Source organism: Pan paniscus, chromosome 5 (genome assembly GCF_029289425.2).
Source record: "Pan paniscus chromosome 5, NHGRI_mPanPan1-v2.0_pri, whole genome shotgun sequence".
Taxonomy (NCBI): domain Eukaryota; kingdom Metazoa; phylum Chordata; class Mammalia; order Primates; family Hominidae; genus Pan; species Pan paniscus.
In genome coordinates, this window is record NC_073254.2 from 103,253,237 (window position 1) to 103,266,875 (window position 13,639).

Sequence of the window (13,639 nt, forward strand, 5' to 3'; positions counted from 1 at the left end):
TTTTTTAGGATGTAACTCACAAAATAGTGGATGCAATTGGTGCAATTGCTGGTTCTTCTCTGGAACAGACAACATGGCTGCGACGAAATCTTGAAGTTAAGCCTTCTCCCAAAATAATGGTAGATGGATCCAATTTGGAATCTGATGTTGAAGGTATTCTTGTCAAACATTTAGGTTTATTATCTGTAAGCAGGCATATATTTACTAAGAAATCATTTTGCCTAGCACTATAAGTACCACAAATTTATCCCTTTTCTCATGTCTAACAAGTAACTTTTTTTCAGTGGGAAAAATATATATATACATATACATATATATATATAATATACACACATATATATAATATACACACACACACACATAAAATTTATTTTCAGTGGGAATTAGCCATATCTTTAATTTTCTCTTATTTATAGATATGTTATCACCTGCAATGGAAACCGCAAACATAACTCCTTCTGTATATAGTGTCCATGCATTGACATTACTCTCTGAGGTAAATATTAAGCTTTCTCACATGAACTCTCAAGTAGACTGTTTCATTATTAAAAATTAGCAAGTAATTTTTATAGAGGAATTTCTAATTTGAGAAACTATTTTGTGCTTCTAGAAATCACTATATAGAATTAATATAAAGTTTTGGCCTTGTATGTATTTGGATTATTTAGTTTGCCAAACATTAGTGATAAATTTAGATACTGCTTCCCTTCTCCATGTCCTATTCTTTTTTATGTGTTTTTTTCTTTTTTTTTCTTTTTTTTTTTTTTTGAGACGGTTTCACTCTTGTTGCCCAGGCTGGAGTCAAGTGGCGTGATCTCAGCTCCCTGCAACCTCTGCCTCCCAGGCTCAAGCTATTCTCCTCCCTCAGCCTCCTAAGTAGTTGAGACTACGGGTGTGCGCCACAATGCCCAGCTAATTTTTGTATTTTTAGTAGAGACGGGGTTTCATCAATTTGGCCAGGCTGGTCTCGAACTCCTGACCTCAGGTAATCCGCCCACCTCGGCTTCCCAAAGTGCTGAGGTTACAGGCATGAGCCACCGCGCCCGGCCTGGGGAGGGGTGGAGGTGATCTAAAGCCTGCCACTATAATGTATTTTACAATTTACCAAACATTTTCATGTACATTGTCTGACAGGTTCTTTTTTATACCCTATTATATACATGTCATTTTGTTTCCTCTTTGCAGATGTGGATAGTGACCTTTACAAAGATCAGAACAATAGGACTAAGGCCAAATAGCTGTTAATTGACAGTGTTGGAATTTGAACAGCCCAGTTCAATTGTTTGTTTTTTTTTCTAAACTACATTTTAGCTGAGTCAGGGAAAAAGAATACTATAGTTTCTAGTACTAAATTCACTGTTTACTCACTATCACAGAAGGTTCTTGAGCTCTTTTCTTTTTTGTACTTCCCTATCTCAGTTGGAAATGGCAAGATTTGCCCATATTTATATCCTATAGTACAATGTACAAAAAAGCAGATGGTGGCAAAACTCATTAACATAAAAATGATTCAGGAAGATTTAATTTTAGATTTTTCTAATTTTAAGTAGTCTAGGTTTTCTAACAAACTGAAAATCAGTACCTTGGGATGATGTCAGTTTCACCTCATATGTTACTCTTCATTTTTTGTGTTTTCATAGGTTTTGGCTCATCTTTTGGATATGGTTTTCTATAGTGATGAAAAGGAGCGGGTTATTCCTTTACTTGTAAATATTATGCATTATGTTGTGCCCTACCTCAGAAATCACAGGTACTATCATTATTTAAATAGTTTTTAAAATTAATTCATAGCCTGTTAGAAACAAGTTCTGTTCCCTTATTGCCATTTCTAGAATTATCATAAAATGGCATTTTTACCTTGAATTATAATTGTTTAAAAAAATTCATATATTATTTTTCTTATGGTGCTTTCTATTTCATATCTTCATGTCACTGTCTTAGGTAAATGTGAACATTTATGTATAACTTGATAGGATGATTAAAGTTAGGACACATAGGTTAAGGTGGTTTTTCTTCCTTGTAGTGCACATAATGCCCCTAGTTATCGAGCTTGTGTCCAGCTGCTCAGCAGTCTTAGTGGGTATCAGTACACACGGAGAGCTTGGAAAAAAGAAGCTTTTGACCTCTTTATGGATCCCAGTTTCTTTCAGATGGATGCCTCTTGTGTTAATCAGTAAGTTGTCCTTTTATTTGTATTCAGCATAATGCACCTCACAGTCTGTTGAAATCAGCTACTCCCCTGGAAAGTTAGAATACTGTTCTTTAACAGTAACAACATAATTACATGTTGTAATCCTTATCTCTTTCAGTTGGAGAGCAATTATGGACAATCTGATGACACATGATAAAACAACATTTAGAGATTTGATGAGTGAGTATTACGGGATGACAATCCAAGTTCTTTCCTGTACATGATTCCTTCTTACTATTTACTTTTACTCTTTTCTGGAGACTAGGAGACTACTGAATTAGCTCTTTGTCCAGTGTCAGTGGGGATATATGCTCTAGGGAAAGCACACTACTTTCTATATGCTATGGGAATATAATCTTAAAATTTACAGAGGACAACTTAAGTGATAAATAATAAGTAAAACTATTTGTCCTTTTGCAGCAACTAGTGGAAGGAAGGGTCCATGTCTAATTTGACTCTAAATTCTTTCCTCAGCACACAGCATCATACCCAGCACATAATAGCACTCAATAAATAATTATTCAGTGAATGAGAGACTGACAGATGGTGAAGTGCAAAAGGCAGGCAGTCGAATCCAGCCTATCAGACAAGTCACTTTAAATCTCTGGGGCTCTGTTTATTTCATCTGAAGGAAGAAAGAGGGGTGCCAAGAAGGGCAGAATCACCCCCCACCCCCTCTTTCTACTCTTATCTTGATTGTTTTTATAGTTTAGGATTCCATTTAGAATTTCATCTGAAAAAAAGAGTTTTAAAAAACGTTTGAAAGTTATTAAACTTAAATAGCAGTAACATTGTATGATTCTGTAATATTTTTTAACAAATTCTTTAGCTAAAGCTACAGTTTTCTCATTTGGAAAAAGGGCAGGATATCTGTTTTATCTTCATAAGGTTGTTTTAAGGTTCAGATTTATCCATTCAACAAATTTTTATTAAAAGACAACAGTGGGCCACGCATTGCGCTAACCTTAATCAAATTTTAAAAGTTGTGAAGGAAATAGGGCAATGTGTGGTGGATTTTAAATAACAGCTAAATAGCTCATATACAAGGTGAAACTAAAGAAGCCAACCATGAGAAGGCCTAGGGTCAAAATATTCCAGGAATAGGGAACAAGAATTACAAAGGTTGGCTGGGTGCAGTGGCTCACGCCTGTAATCCTAGCACTTTGACAGGCCAAGGCACTAGGATTGTTTGAGGCCAGGAGTTTGAGACTAACCTGGACAAAATAGCGAGACCCCAGCTCTACAAAAAAAAAAAAAAAATTTAAATTGGCCAAATGTGGTATGTACCTGTAGTCTCAGCTACTCAGGAGGCAGGAGGATTGCTTGAGCCCAGGTGGTTGAGGCTGCAGTGAGCCATGATTGTGCCCACTGCACTTCAGACTGGGTGACAGAGGAAGATACCATCTCGAAGAAAAATACAAATAAATTGCAAAGGTCTTGGGATGGGAGCACGCTTGGTGCACTGAGAATGACAAGCAAGACAGTGTGGCTACAGCAGAGTGAGTTGAGGGTGAGTAATGACTTGAGGAAGGAGAGGTAGGTAGGCAAGGCTATACCAGAAAGTATTTTTAAAGTAACGAGAAGGATTTAAGCAGATGGCCTCAAATATTAAAGGGTTTCCTCAGGGTTTTATATAAATGGTATTAGTGGTTTTACCTTCTAAAACCTACAGTTCTAAATTTTCCTCTCCATCACAATTCCTACCATTTTGGTCCTCTGGCTTATATATGTTGGATCTGTTTGCCAGCCTGTCTGCCCCAGAGAGGGCCATCAAGTTTTGTACCCCAAGCTCCTCTCAGTTTTGGATGTCATAGAGCATCTAGCTATTTTAAAAAACAACAGAATAATCTTTCTTCAGATGACAGTGTCACAGTCTCTTTCACTTGCTTTTTCAGCTCGTGTAGCAGTGGCTCAAAGCAGTTCACTTAATCTCTTTGCAAACCGTGATGTGGAGCTAGAACAGAGAGCTATGCTTCTTAAAAGATTAGCATTTGCTATTTTTAGCAGTGAAATTGACCAGTACCAGAAATATCTTCCAGATATACAAGGTAAAAAATGAAAAACCCTTTATTTTTTCTCTAACTACAGGTTTTTGGTTCCTTAGAAAATACTTCTCTAAATTCTAAGTTGGGGTAAAATATATCAAGTGTAGATCAATCGGGAATTAGAAATTTTTTTACTGAAACAATGAAAATTATCAATGCTGGCATCTAAAAGAAATCATCACTGAGTTGTAGGACTTGCCTAAATGTGGTCTCTATTTTATTGTTTAGTTCAAATTTCTTAGGAATTCATGTTTGAGGATGAGGTGTAAGATGATTTTACTGCAGGCAGTCATGTTAGCATGTTCTCCTTGTGGACAAGAATTTGTGTACTCTGAGAAGACCAAAATATAAGGCAAAGCCAGGAAATTGTGGCTAGAAGTAACACCTGGAGATCTGTAATTTGGGGACTGCATGGGGGATTATGTAACATTTTCGGTAACTTCATCAAGTGGGTTTGGTGACCTTCTGTGTCCAGAAGGATATCAGTACACGCGTCATCACCCTGTACCACCAAATAGCTCCACAATGGGGATTTATCCAGAACAGAATTATTTGCTGCTCGAGTCAGCATACTCTAAAGCCTCCAGCCTCAGGAGCCAACATGGGAACATGATAGTTGTCATCTCTCTAGGGAGAATTTTCTTTTCTCCCAGAAGACAAATGATTCCTTGTTTCCTAACCTTTTACGCCTAATTTCAGATATACAAAATGTACACTATTTGTCCCTACAATTTTTTTTGTTTGACTAGATCAGTGCTACTCAAAGTATGGTCCATGGACCAGTAACCAGTCTATTATCCCATCCATAAGTACAAAAATTTAGAGTAAACATTTTAAACTTTTATTTGCTATTTGACAGAATCTGCTTAATAAGAAAATGACATTTGTATTTTGTGTATCTTTGTTTAATTGGAGTTTTCTTATTCGTTGTTTTATGAAAATATCTACAACAGTTTTGAATTTTTTTAAAGTTTATCCTTTACTACAGATAGTTTGAGAGTACTGGACCAGACAATATAGAAAGTTTTATGTGATAAAGATTATTTAGTTATTGAAAATGCTCTGCATTTCTTTCAGAGAGATTGGTTGAGAGTCTCCGTTTGCCACAGGTGCCAACTCTCCATTCTCAAGTGTTCCTGTTTTTCAGAGTGTTACTTTTAAGAATGTCTCCCCAACATCTTACCTCACTCTGGCCTACCATGATTACAGAACTTGTGAGTTAATTTTAATTCAGTCAGGTTATAAATCTAAATGATAATACAGTGATTAGTTTCCATGTGCTTACTAGATATTAACGAATATTGGGAGAGAACTGAGCTGTAGTTAAACCAGTTACTGACGCTTTTTACAGTTGAAAATAGTAAAACAAGTCAGATTCCATTTCCATACAGCTTAAATTTACAAACATGCAACATAGATGGATGGCCAGCTCCTTGTGAATGATTACTTTCTTGGATCTGGTTTAGTGTTTAGTCTGTACTACACTACATTTTTAACTCTGTCATGGCCTACAGTCCTGACAAGAGCAGCTGGACCCATTTACAACAGCTGTAGCAATACCTCTAGTGATAGAGATGGCTGAGCTGGATTTAACTGCTCTGACATATTACATATACTCACTCTTGAAGTGCAGCACCTACCCCATTTAAACTTGCTTCAGAGAGACTTTCACAAAGATTTTGTAACCTACCAAATGGTAAAACCTTCCCAAGTCCCACCTACACCCTTCTGTTCCCCTCCTCAAACCGTACACAGTCATCCTCATCCTCATCAGAATGATTTGGGGAGTTAGGAAAGAGGAATGAGTAAACAAAGGAAAAGGAATCTCTCTCTCTGAAAATCTAGCTTTATAGTTTCCCTGCAAATATAATTGCTTTAATCTTTCTTTTATTTTTCCTTTTTTTTTTTTTTGAGATGGAGTCTCGCTCTGTCACCCAGGCTGGAGTGCAGTGGCGAGATCTCAGCTCACTGCAAGCTCTGCCTCCCGGGTTCAGGTCATTCTCCTGCCTCAGCCTCCTGAGTAGCTGGGACTACAGGCACCTGCCACCACGCCCAGCTAATTTTGTTTTGTATTTTTAGTAAAGACGGGGTTTCAGCATGTTAGCCAGGATGGTCTCGATCTCCTGACCTTGTGATCTGCCCACCTCGACCTCCCAAAGTGCTGGGATTACAGGTGTGAGCCACCACACCAGACCTATTTTTCCTTTTTTAATAACTAACTCTGTTCCATAATCACTAAAAACAAAAGCTCACCTTCATCTCACTGGATTTCACCAAATGATTAGCAAGACTCTATGTGGCTAAATTTGCAGTTTTACCTTCAGAAACTAAGTATAATTTAAAAGATTCTGAAAATGTATTCTAAAATTTGTTTTTGCATTTATGAAAATACAACTTAAAGATAACTTGAAAGGATTAAATATCCAGTTTAAATAAACATTTAACATTTATTTCACCATTTTCAGGTACAAGTATTTTTACTAATGGAGCAGGAACTCACTGCTGATGAAGATATTTCACGGTAATATGTAATTTAAATATATTATTGTCCATTTTTTAATACCCTGAAATTATTCAGAATATTACTCAGCATCTAGGAGAATATAGTCTTTTTCTGAATACTTATTTATTATTATCTAATTGATTACATTTGGATATAATGTAGTTTTACTTATTCCTTAAGCCCTTTAGATTGGATTAAGCCATCAGCATTCATTGCCTTGGGCCCCTAGACACAAATTTAATTTAAAGCAGTACAGTATTGTTTCAGCTACATGAGCTAGGCTGGTTTTGGTAAGTCACATCTGGTCTCTGAAACATTGCAACATATAGCCAACCCTGTTATGGTAGGTAACCTGGAACCAGGCTATTCGTATATGCAGATCTTCCAGATGGTCCCAATTTAATGTACTTTTATTCTTTTTAATAGAGGCAGTTTATTAATGTATGACTAAATACAATTTTTTATTTACACAAATTTATAAATGGAAAAGTTCCTTTAAGACCAAGTTTCTTGAATATATTTTCTTCTTCAGTAGTAGATTTATAAAAAGGATCTCCTGTACTAATAACTTTATTATTATAGAGAACTTTCTCATCCTTGCAGAAACTGAGTAAAAAAGTTTCTCGCTTTACAGTTTTTATTTTTATATTTCTTGAACATAATATAAGTTATGTACTACTTTTTTTTAGACAGGGTCTCATCTTTTCACCCAGGCTGGAATGCAGTGGTGTGATCCTGGCTCATTGCAGCCTTGACCTCCCAGGCTCAGGTGATTCCCCCACCTCAGCCTCCTGAGCAGCTGAGACCACAGGTGTGTGCCACCATGCCTGGCTAGTGTTTTTTTTGTGTGTGTGTGTATTTTTTGTAGAGACAGGGTTTCATCATGTTGCCCAGGCTGGTCTCAAATTCCTGGGCTCAAACATTCCACCCGCCTTGGCATCCCAAAATGCTGGGATTACAGGCAGAAGCCACTGCGCCCAGTCTATGTACTGTTTTTGCATTCTTAAAGAAGAAAAGTGAATTTTTGATTTGAAAACGGTGACATTTCATCATGACCTTGCTTAGCAATTACTGGCACATTTATCTCAGGATGATTATGAAAAATATTAGCTGGCACTTTTAGGTCTTTCCAGGAATTCCTGTGAGTAAATGGGTCCAGCTGCTGACAGCACTGTCTCCTGCTTACAGGACTTCAGGGCCCTCTGTGGCTGGTCTGGAGACAACGTACACAGGAGGTAATGGCTTCTCTACTTCATATAACAGCCAGCGGTGGTTAAACCTCTATCTCTCTGCTTGCAAATTTTTGGATTTGGCTCTCGCATTGCCCTCTGAAAACCTTCCTCAGTTTCAGATGTAAGTAAAAGCAAGGATATTAAATGGATATTTTTGAAAGTGCATTTGCTTTGGTCACTGACATCTATGACTAATTAAAAATTTTGTGTAAGTTGAAATATTCCTAATTTTTACTAAAATGTAATTCTTCTGGCACAGCAGAGTTATCGGAAGTAAATGGTCAATGTGGATATATTAACAGACTATTCAGTCAACAGATTGAGTACCTCCAGATGTGAGACAATGGGGTACATAACTCACATGCTTCAAGTCCAGGGAAGGAGACATACTCATACTATGGTGGCTCATGCACAAGACACACTGAGGCCACATAGCAGAGATCCCTACTAGCTCTGAAGGTCAGAGCAGGCCCTGAGGGGAGTCTTAACCTGAGGTGGTGAAGAATGACAGCTGGGAGAGTGAAGATAGAGGCAGCTGCAGACATGATACGTCTGAAGCGTGGAGAGATTGGTATTGCTGGAGCAGAATGTTAAGAAGAAGCTGGAAAGGGATTAAACCATGTAAGACCTTGTAAGCTGTGTTAGAGAACTTGGACAGCTAAGGAAAGAAGTGATATTATTAGGCTTGAATTTTAGAATGCTTATTTTGGCTATGTAGTGTGGAGAATGGACTGGAGCTGGGCAAGACTAGAATGAAGGAGGCAGTTTTATCTTAGATGATAATGAATTGAACTGAAAAGAATAGGGGAAAAGTTGATAAAAGTAAATGCTCACAATGCCTTCTTCATAAGCGGCAAAAATATTTAATTATGATTTTTCATATATAAATTTTAAAAACAATGGGCAAGCTATGTAAGATTGTTTTATCAAAATGTAGCTAAGGTAATATGAGAATTTATCCACAAGATCAAATATGTATTAATTTATTATATTGTGTCTTATTTTTCTTCTGGAACGGAAATAATAGGATAAAGAGTATGCTACTGAGCTTTTTCTCTTTTTTATTTGGACATGCTCCAAAATTTGCTATTTTACAAGCTTACTTTTCATTAAACTTAATGGTAAGAACTAGAAATTACTTTTAGAGTCATTCTAGTTCCTGTAATTTTCTCTTCTACTTGAAAACCATATATATATATATATATATATCTACTTTTTGATGAATTTCAGTTGTTGGGTATCTGTTACACAGATGTTACTCCTAAGGAAGTCCAGAAAAGAATACTAAACAGAATTGTAGGAAAGTGGCCAATATTAACCAAGACAGTTACCTTCACAAAAGTGATAACTATTCTGTGGTGCTTTTGGAGGGACATGAAATAGTATGCTCATGATACCGACTTTTTATCTTCCATGACAAGAACCAAAATCAGTTTATCCTCTTTATTTGTCAAGATGTTAGTTACTACAAAAGGGAAGGAAACATGCCGTTATATTAATTAGTTTTTTAAAAACTTACATCTTTCTAAAAATAAAAATCTATAAAGTAGAAAGTGTGAAGATTTTAATTATCTTGAAAGAGTAATATCTTAGCATGATCCATATTTGGAAAGTTCAAAATACTTGATAAGTTTACTGTATATAAATTTAAAAGTATCCATGTAACTAAAAGGTACTATAAAGTTCAAAAGATAGCAATGAATTGGCAAAAGATATTTTCGATGTATATGACAAAAGTCTAAAATGCATAATGTATAAAAATAACCTGGTAGAAAAATGAGCCAATGAGCAAGACAGTTAATAATTTATAGGATGGTTTCTAAACATAGGAAAAACTGCTCAGTTGTTCTCCTGAGTTTCCGATTAAAATTATAGATAACCATCAGAATGGTAAAGATCTGAAAGTTGCTTTCCTTTTACTTTTAGTAACAGAAGCATTCTTATTCTTGTTGGAAGTATACACTGATATTTTCCAATTGTTCAGAGGTTATATTTACCAAAATTTAAAATATATATATTTAAGCCTATAATTCTGCTACATCCAAGGATTTATCCTGTCTCTATATTCTCAGATGTGCACAAAAATAAATAAGCATTATTTAAGAGTATTCACTGTGGTACTTTGTAAGTGCAAGAAGTTGGACAATCTAGGACATTGGCTGTGGTGTACTACTATGTTGCTGTTAAAAAGAATGAAGTTTTATATGATGCAGAATTGTCTCCAAGATATGTAATTTATATCAAATAAATTATATCAAAAATATATATCCTACATGTATAATTAAATCAAAACAGGCAGCAATCATGTTTTTTTAAAAGAGAGGGTTGGTTGTTTGAATATATACTCTTTTGGGCATAAACTCTCTGGACGGACTTACGAAGCTGACAACATTGATGAATCCTATGCGGGGAGGGGAGACTGCCTTTCTTTGGTATGCCCATTTATACTGTTTGAATTTTTCCCGTGGTCGGATATTACTTTTACTTACTTATGAAAGACAAAATTACAAAGAAAAATACAAGAGAAGTGCAAAAAAAGCCCTACTTAGTTTTCTTAAATTCGTTCAATTTTTTACTCCTTTACTATGCAACTAGGGAACATTTGGCCAGTTATATGTTGAAAAATCAAGTCTTTGTCAGACTGTTATGTTGCAGTACAAAGAGATAAGCTAAATGAAAACATTTTCCTTTTAAGAACCTTATGCCTATTCGCTAATGAGAAAAGAAACATTTGTTGAGTACTTGCTTTGGACTCATGAAAAAAGTAATGATGAGTACTTTACAAGTTTTCATATTTATTCCTTACAACCTTATGAGGTAGTTAATAGTATCTTTATTTACTGATGAAGGCTCAGAGAGGTTAAGAAACATACCCAAAGTGACAAGGCTACGAGTGGCACATCTGGCATTTGAATTTTTATAAGCAGTGGGGTCATGATCTTTCTACTACATTATGTGGCCTAATCTTAGATGGCACAAAGTCTGTCTTACTGATGCTGATGTCATTATTCTATACATAGGTACCGATGGGCCTTTATTCCAGAAGCCTCAGATGATTCAGGTTTGGAAGTCAGAAGGCAGGGTATACATCAACGAGAATTTAAACCTTACGTGGTACGACTAGCAAAACTTCTTCGGAAAAGAGCAAAGGTATCGCATTCTTTTGTGATTGTTTTGTTTTACATCACTACATGTTGCATTAGTGAAGTATTTATTAAATACTTCCTGGGAAACTGAGAACGTTATCAAGTTGAGCTATTTTGAAAACAAGTCCCCAGTTTTGAGAGTTAATGTCCATAAGCCTCATATTTCCAGACATTAGAAAACATATCGTATGTATTTTAAAGGAATATGTGGTTATTCACTTTTTTAAAGAAGAAAAAGGCTTTTGTACATTAATAACATCTACCTTAAAATGTTTTCCCCTCAAAAAAGAAAATAAAAACCTTGGAACCATACATGTGAGTATTTAAGACTGTAGTCCTGAACACTCTTCGTGTCAAAAACTTGAGAATGTAATATAATGTTCATCTTAATGCCATGATGACAAACAAAAGTATGAGTTGATTGAAAAAAATGCAATACAAAAGGGATTTTTAGAACCTGTCAGAGTTGTTTCAGCAGAACTAATCAATGGGTAAGAAGATTATACATTTTAAATTTGTAAAATATGAGTCAGATTTCATTGAAATTGAATGAGCTAGACCTCGATCACAATAAAGGAAATAATCATTAGCATTCATTCTGTTTATCTATATGAAATAAAATATATATGCTAAAATTCATTTTCTAAGTATTTTTCACTTTCTGATTATAACCTACATTCAGAAATGCATTCCTTATCCTGATCCAGTACAGCTATATAACCGAATCTAAAGTTTCACAAAGCAGTTCTTGCCCTTAACATGAGATATTTTCTTTTGTAGTTCACAGTGATGATGCTGAGTACAGATTGCAAGACCCCCCCAACCTGCAGTTTTTAAAACAGTGCTCAGAGTTAAACTGGCTTTATGACTCTTTAATATAAAGCATCTTCTTAGAGAAATTATTTAAGGGGAAAAGTGGGAATTTACTTAAAACATATACCATTAAAAAGTGTAGGAAAATAAAATTTGTAAAATATTGTGTCTTATATACTTTTTATCTTTCAGTATGCATCATGCTAATTTATTACAGATCTTTGCCCAAGAACCTACCAGCAATGAAACTGGTATGCTCACCATTGGGCCTTTGTTATTAACCTTTTGTCAAATTTTCTTTTACATTCAACAAATTTCAAAATCAAATTGTACAATTTGGGAGTGATCTAGGTTGTTTGGTGAGATCTAGTATGCAGTGTGTGCTTTGAGTGCTCAGAAATTTTCCAGTCTTCTGGAGTCCTCCTAATCAGGCAGCAGCTCTTAAACTGAATTCCATAACTATAGAAATGGAATGAAGAAAGTGATTAAAGAGGTTTTGCTGGAAGGAATTTACATGAGAAAACTTGACTTAAATTCCTAGTTGCTTCTGTAGGGGCTTAATAAAAGGACAGAGATGAGGATGTAAGCTGGGTCCTGAGTTCAGGGCAGGACTTTGGTACTTTCACTTTGATATCTCAGAGTTTGGGCAAGTAATCATGACAAATCCAGAAGCAAATATGACCCCAGGCACATGTCCTTTTCTGTTATGCCTGCCTTTCATTAGTAATGAGAATTTTTATAAGACCCCCCCTCCTTTATCTAAATAATAAATATGACAGTCTTTTGCCCAAAATTTGTCCCACAGAATAAGAAAACTATTTTGATTGAAAGGCATCTTCCCATCCAAATCACCTTAAACAAGGTCTTCATGGCCAAGCATACTTTTCACTGGAACAAAGGCTGTGAGTTCTCCTCTTTCCTTCCACAGGACAAGGAGGAGGACTTTAAGACAGTGATTTTGGAGGGATTGGAGATGGCCAAGCATCAGGTGAGGGTGGCTGTTTCATGCTTATGATATGGCAGCAAAAGTTGCCAAATATTGAGACACAAACCCAGGTCTGAATGTCAACAAGTACAAGGGAGGTAAACAGGAAGGACGTCTCTTTTCAAGTGTGGACTGGTGAAGTCAAAGGAGAAATCATTTGTATGGAAACGTTTGACTTTATTTAATATTGAGACAATACATATAGTTCTGATTAAGAGCATCAGAAACTCTGAATCAAGTGTATTCTTGTTCAAGAGCTTAATAAAAGTCCCTCTCTTAAAGGCTCATCTTGATAGGAATAGAAACAAAAAGTTACCCCATAGTTCTCTTACATTTGGAAGTTAGCTATATAGAGGGTACAAGGATATTCATTTTCCTTCAGGACAAAGTCATCTCTGTATGCCCTTTATTGTTGAATTGCAGTTTGATTTAGGGGATTAGAGGTGGTATGGTACCAGTAATTGAGTAATGGTGGAAATGTGAAAGTCAGTCACAGGACTCTCATTGGTGCCAGGGTCATAGTTAAGAAAGAAAGAAAGTTTTATATATCCTATAATCTAGACTGGAAGCTAAATAATTGCTAGGAAGCAAACTTAAGTGATAGCTGTTAAGTTTTTTGGTTTGTTTTTGACCAGAGATGATGAAGAAGTAGGTGATCTTTTCTTGGTTTGCTCCTGGACTCTTCCATTTTAACTTATATTTTTAGTTTGCTGCAAAAGTAATT

General features: G+C 35.8%; 1 protein-coding gene across 22 annotated transcripts in view; it reads left to right on the top strand.

Moving 5' to 3' along the window:
• The window catches only part of DOP1A (DOP1 leucine zipper like protein A), a 101,277-nt gene that overhangs the window by 84,611 nt on the left and 3,027 nt on the right, over positions 1 to 13,639 (top strand). For 13 of the 22 annotated variants that reach the window (XM_008969448.4, XM_008969450.4, XM_055113919.2 and 10 more), the window contains 11 exons: positions 9 to 153; positions 417 to 496; positions 1,641 to 1,750; positions 2,024 to 2,173; positions 2,310 to 2,371; positions 4,087 to 4,239; positions 5,314 to 5,450; positions 6,702 to 6,757; positions 7,928 to 8,092; positions 10,992 to 11,121; positions 12,859 to 12,918. In XM_008969448.4, the coding sequence (XP_008967696.2) occupies positions 9 to 153; positions 417 to 496; positions 1,641 to 1,750; positions 2,024 to 2,173; positions 2,310 to 2,371; positions 4,087 to 4,239; positions 5,314 to 5,450; positions 6,702 to 6,757; positions 7,928 to 8,092; positions 10,992 to 11,121; positions 12,859 to 12,918 (1,248 nt within the window). Of the gene's footprint in view, positions 1 to 8; positions 154 to 416; positions 497 to 1,640; positions 1,751 to 2,023; positions 2,174 to 2,309; positions 2,372 to 4,086; positions 4,240 to 5,313; positions 5,451 to 6,701; positions 6,758 to 7,927; positions 8,093 to 10,991; positions 11,122 to 12,858; positions 12,919 to 13,639 lie in introns of those variants that run through there. The other 9 variants (XM_003816376.5, XM_063605394.1, XM_055113920.2 and 6 more) reach the window with 2 other exon arrangements.